General features: G+C 40.7%; 1 protein-coding gene across 1 annotated transcript; it reads right to left on the bottom strand.

Moving 5' to 3' along the window:
• Positions 1 to 4,206: 4,206 nt before the first annotated feature.
• Positions 4,207 to 16,260, bottom strand: LOC103463949 (sarcalumenin). The gene is made up of 8 exons (XM_008407739.1): positions 16,152 to 16,260; positions 9,822 to 10,643; positions 8,846 to 8,938; positions 8,082 to 8,177; positions 7,288 to 7,404; positions 6,968 to 7,201; positions 6,483 to 6,832; positions 4,207 to 5,786 (listed from the first exon to the last, which is right to left on the bottom strand). The coding sequence occupies exons 1-8, from the start codon at positions 16,234 to 16,236 to the stop codon at positions 5,286 to 5,288; spliced, it is 2,298 nt and encodes a 765-aa protein (XP_008405961.1). The 5' UTR covers positions 16,237 to 16,260; the 3' UTR covers positions 4,207 to 5,285.
• Positions 16,261 to 17,214: the final 954 nt, after the last annotated feature.

Here is a 17,214-nt window from a genome sequence, read left to right on the forward strand (position 1 = left end):
CATATATCATGTATTTGTTTCTCATTTCATTACAGTTTAGATTTTCATACGGAAATATGAAATGAAGCCAATAAGGGTGGTGAGTATTGTAAATAAAATGGTTTAATGTTAAATGTTACTGTTAAATCTAGGGCTAGAATGTACAAGTTGCTTTAGTTCTAATCGGGTTAAAATGTAACTACAAGCCACGACAGACTCCACCGTTTTAGCAACCAATAAACAATGGAACAAATCTCTGTAAAAAAAAAAACCCACCAACAACAACAACAAAAAGAAACTAAACAAACTAAACTGTGTTTATTATATTTGACTTTCAAATCAGTTAAAAAGCAACATACTTTTAATTTGAAGGCCAAACTCAACTTCTGATCTCTTTATGCTTCCCTTTGTTTGACTTGACAGCTTGTTGTCAGTTACCTGTAAATGCAGCTTTGGGCATTTGGATCATTGGCTTTTACCTTTTTTGTTTGTTTGTTTTAGTTCGTATCGTTCACTTTACATTAAGTGTCAGCGGCTACTAAAAAAAAAAAGTCTCAGTTTTTTTTTCTTCTTACTTTTTAGTGAACGCTGTTCTTTTACCTTTCACAAAATGTCAGAAAAAAAAGTATCCACAAACATAGAGAGACCGGCAGGTTTGACATTTTGTAGAACCACCAGCATGTATATCTTTTCTAATCCGGATCTGGACCTCCCTGTCATTTCTGGTCAAAAGTTACACTAATTAAAGGAATAAACTACTCATCTTTGGCTCTTAGTTAATTATTTCAACTATTCCTCCTGGGTAAAGTGATTATATGATGTGGGAATTCTATGATTTAAAAAAGAAAAAGAATTTGATGCAAATGTTTGCATTTATTGTGGATTTTTATTTCTGACGTAAACCAGCTCAAAAACGACCCATAGATGCCTACATATTTACCTCTTGATGCTACATATATTCACACACATATATTTTTCATATGTACCTCATTTGTTGCAATGACTCTTAAAACAAGGTGAACCTCACCATTTACCTCATCTCACAATTTAAATTGATCTCAAACTTGTTGTAAGTATATGGAACTCAACTGGGGTCATAAAGATAGTAAAAACAAAAAAATAAATGAAAGTTTAACTCCACACATGCCTTCCCGGACAGGTCGCCAGTCCTTTCTGCTAATATATTATTCTAATTACATTTCACTGTCGAAGATGGAGTACTATTTGAATATCAATCTCAGGGGATGTGTGACCTCTAAGCATTGTTCTTGTGAGAGAGCTTGGCGTGTGGGTGGTGTGCTGAGAGCTTACAAAGAGAGGACTGTTGTGGGATTTGATAAAGCCCGTCTGATAGGTCTGCTCTGAAACTGTGCTGAGAGCCTCGGAGAGCCACGGCTCAGCTCATCAAACACAGACGACAAGAGCTCCAGCTTGTGCTTGAGGGTGTAAGTTTTATTCATAAATCCACAGGTGAAGTCATGTAAAGTCGAAAATGAGCCAGAAGGGAAATGAAGCTGGTTCGCAGACTGAAAAGAGGGCAAGAAAGATCATTTCAGCTGATTAAGTCTGGGAACTCTTTACTCTTGCTGCAGTAAAAACTACAGCTGCATTACTGTGAGGGTCTTCTCTGCAGAGCAGCTGATTGTAGACTGGCTACCAAAGGAGAGAGACCGACTAATGAACAAGCCAATATCAGTTTTACCTGTTACTCTGCATTGTAGAGTAACAGCATCTTCTCCCAAAAGGAAGATTTCAAACTCATTTTTGTTTTGGGCCAAATCAAGATAATTAATGCTCTTAAAGGGCCAGTTGTGCCAAATGTATTGATAAAACCTGTTCACAAACTGTAAAAAATAAATAAATAAATGAATTCTTAAAATGTAATAATATTGTTGAACATCTTTTCAGTCCCTCCAGGATTTCATGATTCGTTTTGTGATTTTTTTGCAATGAAAACCAAAGTATTTGTGGCACTAATTTGGAAATATTTGCTATACTTGCGCTTATTTGTAAGCTTTTTATTACTCACTGTATGGATGGTGGACTATAATCTGATATCAATTAAGACTGACGCAGATGTATAGTACAAATCAGAAGGTTTGGTAACACTTTAGGGGGGTGAATAAGACTGTCATGACACTTTCATAAACATGACATAACAGGTAAAAAAAAAGGTAAAGTTTAAACAGTAATGTTTAATAACATAAAGTTACCTAATGTTTAAAGTGCAATCAGTAATACTTTTATAACAAATTTATATCAGTAATGATTTCTTGGTTAATGTCAAGTTGTCATAACAAAGAAATTTTGAATAATGTCAACTTTGTATTAAAAGTGTCATAATTTACCGAATGACGCTTTATGATAACAGTCAAATATTCATGAAGGCTTATTCATGTGTTTATGACAGGTGTTTATGAAAGTGTCATGTCAGTCTTATTCACCCCCCTTCAAATAAAGTGTTACCGAAGGTTTTTGACAATTTAAAAAAAAAGAAAAATCTGCAATAAACTTCCAATTATTAGCACAAAAAAAGATTTGTTGATTTTGTGAGAATTTCCACAATATTATTTAAGAGACTGGAAGGACTGATTGATATAATATGGAAGTGAACAGATAAAAAAAATTGCATTAATTTTACTGAAAACATAATATTTAAGGACACTTAGTGTTTAGTCTAGAATATAGAGGGCCACATTAAAAGCTATGGCGGGCAGGTTTTGGCCCACAGACCTCGAGTTTGACACATTCCGTATTTTGGCTCATAATGCATCGAAAAGAAGAAATGAAGTTCCCGTAAAATGTACTCACCACCTTGAATGTTTCACCCTTTTACTGCTGTGGCAAATCATTCTTCATCAATAAAATGTAGCTTTTTTTGACAAACAAAAAAAATCCCTTTAATATCAAAAATGAAAACTGATTTCTACAAACAAAAAAAAGAAAAGGACTAAAAATATGTAGCATAAAATCGACAATTTTGCTGGCTTTTCTAAAGCTTGAATCAGTTTCAGCTTGAGCAGATTTATCTTCAGAGAAAATTAAACTTTGACTCACTACACTGCAGTGATGCAGAAATTATGACCAGTCTGAATGTGTAAATCCAGTGCAAATTTTGTTCATTTGCATGCTACTTTTATCTTTTTTCCCCCTGCACAATATATTATTTATTTCGAGATTTTACTTCCTGTTTGCGTCCCAAACTTATTTTCATTCTCTACCTTTGAAAATCGCTTGAGTCGACGCATTGAACCGAAGCGCCATCTGGTGTCAATTTTTAGTCACTGCAGCAGAAAATGACCAACAGCTATAAGGAATCAGCATTTTTATTATCTCAGTAATATGAATATATTAGCATTCTGCTGTTACACAGTTACAGTCCTGTGAAAACAATTATTTGTTCTTTAAGACATATTCACACATTAATGCCAAACCCTTTATTATTTTTTTATTTATCTCTAAAAAGAAAAACAACCCCACACTCCTGAAAATAACATTTTACTAGATGTCTAGATTTGTTGGTAAGAAACGAAAAGTTAGTATAGCTTACCTCCTAAGAGCTAAACCTCAATGGTGAAAATGTTTTCACTTCTCAAAATACTTCTTGCTGCCATCTTTTTGTCTCTGACATCTGTCCACTACTCACTTTCAGCTTTTTGATGTTTTAAGGATTTCTTTTTTGTTCACTCTAGATTGAGTCACCTCACATTATTATCTCAGTGAGATCAACAACTGGGCTTGAATCATTCCGGGACTGACTTTCCATTTAATAACTCTCAGCCAGGCTAAGATGGATTTACTGTTATGCTTGGATCACTCTTTGTTGCAGGGTCCAGTTCTGCTCCAGCTTAAATGGTTTTACAGCTGATGACACGTTTTCCTCAAACACCCTCTGACACACGGTCGAATCCATGATGGACTCCGTTATGGAGAACTGGTTCGGTGGTGCGACAGCAAAACGTCCCCAAACACTAAAACTTGCCCCTCTATGCTTCACGATTGACCTATGCCAAACCCTAGCTTGGCCAATGCCTTCCTAAGCAATTCCACTCAATTCTGATTCATCTTCACAGCTCAGTCTGGGCTTTCTGCCATTTAAGTGGATTTCTCCGGAAGAATGTCTACCGGGACAAAGAATAGCAGGAGAAGTTCAGGTATGGTTCAGTTTCGATACCAGAACATTAGGCTTCAGTCAAAGGGATTTCACAAAGGAAACGGTGCTGCTGCTGTTTTTGTATCCTGGTTGTTTACTGGCAATGAATCACACAAAACAAGGACAATATTAAGAGTAAATACTGATTAAGGACCCAACAGAGTGCCGACAGAGTGCATTTTAATGGAAAATGCCAATATGGTTGCCGTTTGGCAAATTCTACTGGGACTTCAACTGGCTGCTTTGGTGAGTGCAACAAAAAAGCTGGGTCTGATGTGAAACAAAGAATTAACTCTTAGAAAAGCACCTTATTCTCACTGTTAGGCATGGTGGAGGTTCTGTGATGCGTGATGGGTTTGTATTTCTCCTAAATAGTCTGGAAATCTAGTTAGAGTGCCTGGCATTGTGAACTGTTAGACACTGAAAGATTTCACATAAAAATCAGTGGATCTCTGACCGGAAGACTGAAACTGGATCGTCACAGGGATTTTCAAGCGAAAAATGAGCTGAGAAATTTGGCTGAATGAATGCAGAAACGGCTCACGAGTTAACTAAATCAACCTTCCTTCTCACTTCCTGAGATGTAAATCCTATAGATGCCCAGGTGGGGGAGCCGAAGAGTAGAGAACTTAAGACTGGATGACCTACTGAGTTTGTGCGAAGAGGAATGGTCTAAAATATGGTCTGTTTGTTTAAAACTTGTAAAATATTATAAGAGAAGTAGGGGTGCAAGTTAGTGTGGCACCAATGATTTGGTGAAAAAAGAACAGATGTTTTTCCCCCCCCAATTGTATTTAAATTTAAAGCTAAGGTAAATAAAATGAACTGTATAAATGTATGATAGAGTAAAACACAATTAACTTAGGGGTTTTTACACATCTTTATAAAGGGTTCCAATAAATGTAGAGGACCCTGCATTGTTTTCCTCTGCTTTCAAATACAACTAACAGAACATGTACCGCAAATGTTCTTTCCATTTAAGTAGGAACACAAAATATCCTGAAGTCCATTCTGTATCTCGTTTTCTGCCCATTTTCAGTCTTCCTGGAGCTATTCCTGGAATCCACACCAGTGGACATTATTTCAGGAAACTCTCTGGCTGCCCTCCACCTCATCTCTCCCTTGGCTGCCTCCTGTCCTCTTCCCTTCCATCTCACTGCTTCCTCCAGCGGTTTTTGGGTTTCTCCTCACACTCTGGACCCTCGCATGTACCGGGGAGAGGCGGCGGATTTGCTGGGGCAGCCTTTGCCGGGGCGGGTGCCCCTGAGCTCTTGGTGACGCTGCTGAGCAGAGCCGGAAGCTCGTGCGAAATGGCCTTCTCGATCTTCTCCAGCAGGCATCCGTCAGTCCAGCTGCAATGCTGGGAGAGTTGCTTGAAGTTGGAAATGGGGTTGACCCCAAAGAAGTCCTGGTAAGCCTCCTTGTCGGGCAGGTCGAACTTGCTGACGTTGCTCTTGGCCAGAATGGACTTGAAGATGTAGTACTTATCGGGGTCGTTCACGACGTCTTGGAAAACCTCGTAGGGGTCTCCGAACCAGCCCAGCTTGTCGTAGTAGGTCTGAAGGTAGCGGTCTACCAGCAGAGCGTGGATGCGTACACGGATGGCGTGCTGGCGGATGAAGGCAATTTTGTTTTCTATCTGATTCTCAACCACCTGCACGGACAGAGGCAAGTTTAAGGAACATAAATAAGAAAGCAGAGTCAAGAAACAAGAACTCGTAGGAGAATACAGCTTTGATTGGTGGTCCGTCCAGGGTGTAGGCCACTGACAACTAGCTCTAATGCCATCCTGTAAAACAGGTCTCGAAACTGAATGGGAGAATAAATATCATCATTCCACCTGGACCCAAACACTGACACTGTTAAAGTTTTCTGTTGCTAATTAAAAACACCCGCCCATTAGGGCAACAACTAACTATTTTGGTAATCAATTATTCTGATAAAATAAATAAATAAATTAGCACATTTCACAGATTTTTCTTTTAACCACTTAAACCTTTTTTATACAATATGAGAAATACATTAAAGGATACAAATAAACACAATAATTAACCTATCAGAAGTTTCCAAAGCYATAACCTCATCATTTGGGCTTTCTCTCATTGTTTAGGCAAATAGAAATAATTTTGGTGATTCTAACTCACCTAAAACAAAAAACAAACAGCTTGGTCTGTCTTAACTTGAGACAGCGAGAGAGAGAAAAAAAGCCACGTGTCTTTTTGAAAACTTCTGGTTTCAATTGTAGATATTCAACAGCAGCGGCCCAAAAATTGAGAAATTCCCCACAGACCCTCAGCAGCGAACCACAGAATCACCTTGAGGTTACTGAACAGAAAGCAATGAGCTTAACCTGGTTGAGATCCTCCAGCAGGGAGATTTCCTCCTTCATGAAGAGCTCTCGGCTGGTGTCTGGAGCATAGTCTTGCGGCCAGAAGGAGCTGACATACACGCGAGGCGGCTCTGTGACATTGACGAGCGGCGCCATGCTCCAGAACAGGGCCCCGTAGACCCTCATCAGGTCCTGTGTAGAGAGGCTGTCGGCCTTGTTGAGGATGAGGCGAATCTGGGACTCGCGGCCCTTCATCTGGCGGAAAAGCATCTCCAGCTCGCCCCCCACATCCAGCTTGGTGGGGTCGAACACCAGGAAGATGAGGTCGGCTCTGTCGATGAACCACTGGCACACATCGTTGTATGGGTAACCTGTGAAAGTGAGCTAGGTTAGCTTCAGCTGTGCAATTTCTATGGAAAAGACTAAAGGTTTGATGGCTTTGTTCAAACAATATCTCTCCTCTATCCACCTTTCTATAGAGGACAGATTTTTGGAGTGATCCTCACCTCTTTCCTGCTGCTTGCGGTTTTCAATGATGCCTGGTGTGTCAACAAAGGTGACCCTCTCCAGTAACTTGTGGGGCATCTCAATGCCGACCAGTCGCTCCAGGAAGCCCTGACCAAACTTCTCTAGCGGAGAGAAGGACCTTGAACTGTCTGCTGCCATCACAATGCCCTCTATGGTGCGAAGCCTCTCCCCATGCATGATGACCGTGTACTCAGATGTGGTGGGCTCAGCACCTGGTGCACGGATGAAAAGAAAGGGATTTTTTTTTTCCCGGTGCATACACCAAAATCAGAAACTGTCAGGTTTTATTTGCGCTAACCTGTGTAAAGTTCCTGGGGTGTGCCATGGAGACCCAAAAGGTAGTTGATCATCGAGGACTTCCCAACACTCCAGGGTCCGAGAAACAGAACCATTGGCTTTGAGGTGATCTCACCATCTGTAGGTGTGTGTTTATAAAAGGTAGGAGGAAGGTTTGAGAAAAAAAAAAAGAAACCACCACCTTGTAAAGATTTACCCTAACCCTAACCCGCTACAAGATGCAGTCCAAGCGTAGAAGTTATTGGTTAACAGGTACTTGTTCTGGAACATGCCTAAACCACCTGCCGGTAATTTCCATGAAAGCATTTGGTGAATTTTATGTAGATCCCTTGAAAGTTGCATCCAAAACTCTGCTGGATTCAGTGCTGGACCAAAAAGGAGAAAAACACTAAAATAGAGCGACACACTAAGTAAAATCCCCGTATCAACGCTGATACAAGAGCTTTCATTAGTGTGTGATACATGCTACCACACATTATCAACGTTATAAACTTCCTCCATCGTTCTATTAACTCCAGTCAGCTTCCCTGTCCTAAAGAAAAGCATCTCCACAGAATGATGCTGAAAAAAAGGAAAAATTTGATTAAAACCATGTGTCCTTTTCCTTAAAAAAACAAAAAACTATGCTTTACTTTTGTGTTTTCTCTTAAATAAAATATAAAATAAATCCTCCAGTTTTGTAATGAACACTTTTGCAAGACACAGCTCCTGCAGATTGATCTGATTGGTAAAAGTTAGCTTATGCTACTTTTGGTCTCACCATTGTTCTCCAAAGGAAGAGCCAGCAGCACCTACCTGTAACTTCATGTTGCCTGAGCTCATTGTACTTAAAGACTTGTTCCATTGGCTTGATGGACTTATGGTAGATGTTTAACAGTCTCTTTATGGCGCCTAAACAGAGAAAAGCAGAGAGAGAGAGACAGACCCATAACAGCGAATGCCAAAACCTGTTTCCGCTGTGGATGATGAAAAGACCCCATAAAATTTACTGTACAGATCGGAGGCAATAAAAGGCCTGCCCTGCTGTAGCTCATAACTTTCCTAACAGGAACCGCTCTGATTCAACAAACTGTAGAGGCTTTTATGCTCAGGACAGCATCACATTTGGTCTGATTAATCGCCCTCATTTGTACACACGCACTCACATGGTACATCATCCGCACACACTTTGGCCCAGACATCATGAAGCAATCATCAGAATGGCTGCAGCACGGCGACGCAAAAAAAAAAAAAAAAGCACATCTGGTTTCCTTTTTGCATTGACAACGTAGGTGTAAACATTCAGATGCTGTTGTAGTTCAAGACACGGCTTCGTTTCCACAGCAGAGGTCCAACGGACGTAACCGGTGGTGATGATGGATAGAGGCAATGTGTTTTAACTGTGTTTAATAGATGAGTGTCTTTCCCATCAGCTTTCAGGTATGGTGGAGCATTAGGCCCAACATTATGACTTTATTCTGTAATTTTGGCCCTAATATTCCGTTATATTTTAGGGAACTCGTGTAGCTTGTAAAGACTTCTTCTCATCAGTACGATCGGGTCGATATTTTGCCCCTTACCAGAGAACTCTGCTGACGGTTCAGCCGTCGCCAGTCGCAGCATCTCCTCAATGTGGGAGCGGTCTCTCAGGCCCGACCCAATGGCCTCTTCCTCTGTGAGAGTGAATGAACATGCGGTGAGTCGGCAGGTGAATGAAAGAGAGCCAATCTAAATGTGACCGAAACAAGCTGTGCTTCGCTAACAGACAGCTGTCGTCTCTGATCTACGAGAGTTGAGAACAAAATCAGCAAAAATCTGCAGAAGTTGATAAAAACAGAAGCGATGTGAGTAATCTGAGTAGAAGTACTAGCCTCATAGTTAAAACAGGGTTTTGTTCCTATGTAAACAACACATTATATTGTTTTAGCTCCAGTTTCCAATGTTTTGTAACCTCTATCTGGTTTTCTTCCACGATTGCCTTGTATTTCGGTATTTCCTCCTGTTAAAAAAAAAAAAAGCGTCCCCACAACATGATTCTGTCACCACCATTTACATTTTGCAGGTGGTGTGTTCAGGGTGCGTTTCCACTACATATGATGATTTGAACGCATGCCTAAAAGTTGCATTGTGGTCTGACTATTAGAGCATCTTTTTTTTCCAGATTTAAATAACTTTATTGTTTTTAGTTTAAAGAAGAGCTTAATTATGACAATATGTATTTTTTGTATTATTATTTTTAAAAATTCAACACCCTCCCCTACTCTGGGTGGCAGAAATAAAACAAAATACATAATTAACTTAAGAATAGAATAAGAGACAAATATATCCAATAGTACAATAGTATCCAACAATGTGCATGCAACGAAGCATAGGCAATCCCATTTCTATGAAGCCGTGAGACTCTTAGCTCATCTCTGACTGTACAAAAAGTAGCTGTCAAAGTGTCCGATGTCATCAGTTGTTACTGAAGAGGACTGAAAAACTGAAGACCCAGTAATGTTCTCCCTCCCAAGTCCAACAGTTAATAAAATTGTGCATTTCGACAACTTTTTGTACCTTCAGCTTGAAGCTGTGCTGGCTCCTCTGCAGGCACCTCCTCTGGTTTCACCTCCTGGTCAGAACCCTGTTCAGACTCCGGTGCGTCCTCTGTGGTTTCCTCCACTGCATCGTCCTCAGTGTCTTCCAGAGAAGGTTCCTGGTTAGCCTGATGGGTGATTTCTGGTTCTGGGTCAGGCTCGGTAACTAGCTCAGGCTCTAAAGTAACTTCTTGCTCTGCTTTTGCTTCAGGTTGTTCTGTCACTTCCGGCTCTTTCACTCGATCCTCCGGTAGCTCCTGTGACTCCGGTTTGGGGTCTTCTGTCAAATCTGGGGGTCTTTCCTCTGGTTCAGGCACCATTTCATCCTCCTCTACACCTTCGTCTTCATCAGCTGCAATGTCCTGACTCACGTCTTCTTCCTCTACTTGAGGCGATTCTGCTAGTGCTTCCAGCTCCTCTTCCTCAGGTGTCTTCTCTTCTGGCTCAGCAACTATGATCTCTTGAGGTACTTCCTTTTCCTTGCTTTGAGCACCAAATGTCGCTTCTTCACGCTCCTCTGCAATCTCCTCCAGGCTCCTTTCTTCACTTGCAACTTCCTCGACAGAAGAATCATCCTCAGTTGGATGTACTTCCTCTAGCTCTTGCTCCAACGCGGCCACCAACTCGTCTTCATCACTCGACAGGGGCTTGCAGGGGTGGCACACGGCTCTCTCTGGAGCCGGGGTGTCATTGGACGAGGTCTGGCTGGCATCAGTTGTGTCACATCCGCAGGGAAAGAGGTCTCCGTCTGGCTGCTGGAGCTGAAGACGCATTCGACGCTCCTCCTCGTGGATGGAGGACTCTGTCAGGAGAAATGAAGGTGTTAAAGAACATCAAGCAAGAGCTCACGGGGCTGCTCTAATAATAATAATAATGAATCTCCTTTCCTGCTCACCACCAGTCATAACTTTGCTCCCGAGAGACTTGACCTGCATATACTGTACATCCATTTCCAGCGTTGTTTATGGTTCCAGAATTGCGCCGCTCATTGTAGCCGCATTTTGGAGTGGCTCTGTTATTTCTGATTTGTTCTTTTTCTAGACTTCTGCTTGTTTTGTTTTTTTTTCTTCTACTTTTGGATGCTGTGCAGCTGGAAGGATTTTTTTTTTTTGTTCTCATCTTGTAACTTTGGGACAATTGCTATGAGGCGTAGTCATGGTGACAGGAAGTTGAAAAGGATGCAGAGGACCAAAAAGCAGCTTATTGAAGACCAGAAAGCTGACCACTGAGGTATTCTGGACCATCTTCAGAGGTTTCACATAATAGCCTTAACAATAAAATGTTTTTCTTTAATCACTTTCTCTGCACTTAGTGCTGCTATTACACTTAAACTTTGTTACCGTGCTTTAATAGATCAAACACAGCTACCATCACTTCTTTGAAATCATACCTAACAACAGGGGACTCTTTTGGCATCCCAATACATTGAGACATACAAGATATCCTTGACTGCCATGATAGACAAAGAGCAAAGGTTTGTGACCTGCATTTAAATTTAACTGCCTGTGGTACAGAGTGTGATGTGAGACACTTAAATGAATGACTGCAGTTCATGTTACAAGATGGATTCACTGTGAGGGAGGAGGATTAAAAGGTTTTGGCAGCTGTCAAAGACATCAGATGTTTTGTTAAGCATTTTGTCACTTATTAAGAAGATCCTGTTGAAAATATTTGTTTTGATTTTTGACTCAGGTAGACCTCTGGTGATTAAACTTCATTTTCTTGCTGTTTGTGATTTTCGTACTTAAAGACTCCACTAAGTCTAAGAGATTTCCAGCCAAACTTATGCTTACCAAACCATTAGTATTAAAACCGTCGGATCTTTTGTTGCCAACAACGGATGTGTGAAATTGTGTACTGATAAATAAACGAGACTCTAGCATTTTGTGTGCCACAAACTAAAACTTAAATATCAGATTTCATCAAGTGCCTTGTTGGCAAACTGTTTTCTATTAAGTGTCCCACTTTTAAAAGTCCATAGAAAGGTCATTATGAGAACAATATGTACCTTCCAGTCCCCCAAAGTACCGTCCAGCACTGTCCCCCACACTAACTTAAGATATGTCCAATGTGTTCCCATCATGTTGTTGTCACCTCTTGGGGCTCTAAGTTTTTGGCTTACCACCTCCCAGTGGGGTAGTCAGCCTCAACAGCTACTCAACGTGTAAAAAAAACACAATACTGCAGTAATGTTATGTCATGAGGCGTTATTATGCAGACTTTGCCAAAAGTGAAAATAAAATTGAGTCCAAAATACAATTAAGGGGCCACATTGTGTCATATTGTTATTTTAATAAATATCTGTGAGAAACAAAAAGGTGAATTTTCAGAGTTCGAGGAGTTCCCCAAGCACATTTCCATAGGAAACAGATAGAAAAGAAGATGTTGCCTCCAGGCTACGAAACATGACAAAAGTGCAAAGTCATAAGAAATCTGTTGACGACCCGATGAGGCTCAGAGGAGGTTGGGACTGATCAAAGAGGCCAACCAAGTCTGGCTTTGAACATCTTAGTTTGGGTCAAATTTGGTTGAAACCTATAGACAGGAAAAGTCCAGTTTTACCCCATATTTAATTGTTACATGCAGACAAGTTAGGTCCAACCTTGAATAGCCGCGATTGTGAGTGTGTTTGCAAACAATATGTAAATCTAACAGATTCAGTGCAGAAAAATGTGAAGCTTCTATTCAATTACTATCCATCCTTTAGAAATAATCGTTAGTATTACATCACAGTCTTAAGCCATCCCTCATTTCTTCATGTTACTTTCTGGAGGACACACTTTCCTGAAAACATTCAAAGCTCGGATTCATACCGAAGACCTTTTTGCTCTAACCTAACCAGTGCTGGCAACTGCATCCCTCTGTTTATCAGTCAACCATGAAAAGCCTCTTGAACTCAAAGAATGAAAACTCTTGATGACGTCAAGGTTGGTCAGAAAAGAAAATTGAAAGTGGACATTTTTTTAGCCAAACGTTGCAGATGTTGTAATTTGACCAAACTCAACAACTTTCATACCACATTTAGACGTCTGTGGACATCTTTAGATATCTCTTCATCTTTCACTTTTTAAGCCTCTCTAGACATTCAAACATGATTTGCTTTGGATTTATTATAGACCTTCAGAAAACATTTAAGAACTATTGATCAAAGCCACTTAAACAGACTCTAGGACATTTGTGTAAAAATATCAAAGCGGCTCGGTAATGGAGCAGAAATCTCTCTCGGCAGTCAATGCCAAGGTCTTATAATACCCATCTTGAGCAGACTTAAGTGTACCGCAGGTGTCTATAATTGAATGACTCAAGAGAGGAAGAAGAGTAATCTGATCCATGTCTGTATAGCTTCGACTCTGATCTGCCTGAGTCATGTGGGAGGTTTGAATACAGTCCAGACGGGTGCAGTGGCATCGTTTGCGTTCTAACACGAGCCAAACAACAAAAAGCTACAAGGTTTTACAATTGTTGACTAACTCATCATTGTCAGCGATTATTATATCTGTCTGATACTGCTGGCAAATGGAGGGTGGTTAGAGATCTAAATGAAGAGCAATCCTGGAAGAAAACAAGTTAGAAGATGCAAAAACCCAAGATTTGCATAAGGTTTTATCTTTGAAATGCAGTAAAATGGGCGGCTGCACAGTGGCGCAGTTGGTAGAGCTGTTGCCTTGCAGCAAGAAGGTTCTGGGTTCGATTCCCGGCCTGGGGTCCTTCTGCATTGAGTTTGCATGTTCTCCCTGTGCATGCGTGGGTTTTCTCCGGGTACTCCGGTTTCCTCCCACAGTCCAAAAACATGACTGTCAGGTTAATTGGCCTCTCTAAATTGTCCCTAGGTGTGAGAGTGTGTGTGCATGGTTGTGTGTCTCTGTGTTGCCCTGCGACAGACTGGCGACCTGTCCAGGGTGTACCCCGCCTCTCGCCCGGAACGCTAGCTGGAGATGGGCACCAGCAACCCCCCCGACTCCACCAAGGGACAAGGGTGCAAGAAAATGGATGGATGGATGCAGTAAAATGGTGTGAATCAAGCCATACTTGTGTTTTAGAATGGCCCAGTCAAAGTACAGATCCACATTTGTTAGTTTATCAAAGGAAACCTTTAAAAAGGCGTTTGTTGTTGTGACTTGACTCGATGTGGAGACGTTCAAGGTATGTGAATACTTTTCCAAATCACTTTACCCAGTTTGAATTAAAACATTCAGATCCATTTTAAATAATTGTCTGATTAATTAATTGGAGAATAACTGGTAACTACTTTAACGCTTGGAGCACTTATAACAAGTCTTTATCACACTTTTTCTGCATTTTTGTAAATATAAAATAACTAAGCGTTGTTTATGACAGCATAAACACAGACTGCATCTTTCCTGAGTAATCATAAACAAAAAATTTTTTTTAACATTTAAAAACATTTTCAGTCCAAAGATTTGTTTGCTACCATTCTCGATAAACTTAATTTAATCTCTGATAGAAAATAAGATGAATAGTTTATTCTGTAGTATTAATGTCAACTTTTTATTATTACTTTATGGTACGTAAAAAGTTAAAGCAGACAGGATAGGCGCTACTCGATTGTTAAAGTCCAAAATCTAAATGAGAATCTTCAGCAGCAATGCTTATTTACAGACACCAACTAATTGACTCGAGATCCATCCATCCATCCATCCATCCATCCATTTTCTTGACACCCTTGTCCCTTAGTGGGGTCAGGTGGGTTGCTGGTGCCCATCTCCAGCTAACGTTCCGGGCGAGAGGTGGGGTCACCCTGGACAGGTCGCCAGTCTGTCACAGGGCAACACAGAGACACACAGGACAAACAACCATGCACACCTTCAAGTCCTCTGCTTGCGGATTATTCTCACTTCAAGAACGTTGGAATACAGTTAATGGCAACGTGTTGCTGTGGTGCAGATCAGTTGCCAGAAATGCTCCCCGACTCCCCGGCAGCAGCAGCAGCAGCCTGACACTGGAGCCTGGGCAGAGCGCAGGCCTGTAGGGACGGAGCGGGACAGGTGCCCTGGGTGCTGGACGCCCAGAAATAGTCCCACAATGAGTCAGAGGGCGAAAAGAAGGAGGGATAATTCCATTTCTATTTTCAGGAAGCGTGACGCCCGTCGCCCTCTCTCTGCAATTGTCATGAGGCCGCGTTGCGGCTCCTGCAGGAGCTCCAGCCGCGAACGGCTCAGGGTCTCCTCCAAGAACAATAAATACATCAAGATGTCATAAAGTCGGCATATGGCAGCAATTAAACATAGCAGCCACAGGGAAACAGAGTCTGATTGTGTGTGAGTGCATGACAGATTAGCGGCTCGGCAGGCGGAGCAGCAGACGAAGCCCCGCTGAGGTGTTTGACTCGGCAGTGATTGCATCCAGAGTTTAATGTTTGTTTCAAAATTAGGTGTATTTAACATATTAAGTATGTGATAATACAGTATATTTTACAGTATAACTACAATATATTCAGTATGTAATGCAGACTTTAAGTTTTTGGGAATATACAAGAAGATGTACTATAAAAATATGAAAAATTTCATCTTTTAAATAACACAAATGTTTGTGAATATGCTAGGTGATGTGCTGTAATATTACAGAAAATTTCCACTTTTAAACAACGCAAATATTTGTGAATGTAAAAAACCCAGAACATTTCAGAAATGGAGTAAATTTACCATGAGAAACTGTTCAATTACAGTGAATATCCATGCGTTGCAACGGAAATATTCATACAATTAGCGGAAAATGTCCTGGTAATTTTCTGCCAGGAACTTTTCTTTTTTTAAATTTTAATTTCTTTTAGCTGTGAAATTTAAGTCAAAGTGTATGGCTTGAAGTTTGTCTGACAAAGACGTCACAGAAGCAATCTTTGCATTTGGGTACGCGATGTCTGTGCATTCCCGAGAGGTTGGAAGAGATCATTATCAGCCTAACAACCGTATCTGATGACGACTTTGTCTGACAATATCCCGACACCTGGTCAGTGGGGGTCAAAACGAATCGGCACAAGGACGGACAAGAAGCTACAAGAAGCTTCGACATTAATTAAGGGAGAGTCGATAAAGACCCCAAAACAGCACGAGACGGAGCAAAGCGTCCAGTGTAAAAAAAAAAAAAGATCTGGTTGATTCAGATTTAAAGCAGCAAATTCTACCAAAGTTGTTAGGAAGTTTACCAAAAATGGTGACATGCGTATACACATCAAGTGGACATTTCATTTGAATCAGTCCCTTTTTTTTTTTTTGTTCAAGAGCGTTACAAACAAAAACTAAACATTCATTTGTGTCTAAATCTGGTTATTTCATTCATCCGGCCTCCGTACCTGCAGCCGACAGAGCCAGGAGACACAGCAAGCGGCACGCAGTCGCCAGAAGCTTCATTTTGGCTGCCAGAGGACTGCGGATCATCCCCCCTTGATATATATACCGCTGCGGCTGAAGGTCAGAGGGCACGTCGTTGGAGGTGGGGTCGCATTGAGTGTCAGAACAGCTGCCCGGGAGCGCTGATAGGAGCGGAGCAGGAAGAGGCGGGCCGAACGCTTGTAGTTTAAAGTGAGTCTGTGGCCCGAATCTAAAAGGGCCAAAATAGAAACTTTAGCTCTGGTTTCATTGTCACTGATGTACACGATGGATGGATGGATGATTATGGGTTACAGATAGTGAAAAACTAAAATTTAATGCCTCATAAAATTTGAAAATCACATGAGATCAATAAACCAGTACATCTACAAACAAAACTGTTCTGAAAAGTGCAGTGTGTGTGTGTGTGTGTGTGTGTTTGTGTGGCTCTGGATGCACTCAATTCACCCTCAGTCCACACTTTGTGACACTTCTTCCACAAATTCTTGAATTGATTTTGCTTTATAATCCACCTAAGAGCAGAGATATTCATGTTGCTGGTGCAGAATTTCCTACCAAAATATTTGTTCCACTAAGTTGAGCATCCTGATTATCTGTAAACCAAGAAATAAAGGCTTCAAATATCTAATTCCATGTATATTTCACTCTCTGAAGTGACAAACATTTTGAGCTTTTCCACAAATTCCACTTTCTAGATCTCATTTAAGACCATCTTGTTTTGATAAATGTCAGTTTTTTTTTGTTTTTTTTTTGCCAATGTACATTTCCAAAGTTTATCACCCTTTTAATGTTGAGAACAATTTTCCTTCGCAGTTGCATTTTTATTTTTGATGGAAAACACATTGTGTTGCTTTGAGCATGACATCTGCTATTTAAATAAACTGGACCTAGCAGTAGGGATGCATAGTGCCAATAAAATTGGTCCCAGCTGTGCAAAAAAAAAAAAAAAAAATGTCGGTAATCGCGTAATTCATAATTTACCAATGAGGAACTATGTTTTCACCGAGCCAGGTGGTCTGGCTAGCT

The sequence above is a fragment of the Poecilia reticulata genome, linkage group LG1 (assembly GCF_000633615.1).
Source record: "Poecilia reticulata strain Guanapo linkage group LG1, Guppy_female_1.0+MT, whole genome shotgun sequence".
In the NCBI taxonomy this organism is placed as follows: Eukaryota; Metazoa; Chordata; class Actinopteri; order Cyprinodontiformes; family Poeciliidae; genus Poecilia; species Poecilia reticulata.

What these genes read in the sequence shown, in the direction of transcription:
- LOC103463949 (XM_008407739.1), bottom strand. Translation starts at nt 16,236, where the DNA reads ATGATCCGCAGTCCTCTGGCAGCCAAAATGAAGCTTCTGGCGACTGCG. An exon ending in CCTGGCTCTGTCGGCTGCAG is followed by an intron (nt 10,644 to 16,151) that starts GTACGGAGGCCG and finishes TTCTCCTGACAG; the next exon opens with AGTCCTCCATCCACGAGGAG. An exon ending in ACCCCAGGAACTTTACACAG is followed by an intron (nt 7,202 to 7,287) that starts GTTAGCGCAAAT and finishes TCCGTGCACCAG; the next exon opens with GTGCTGAGCCCACCACATCT.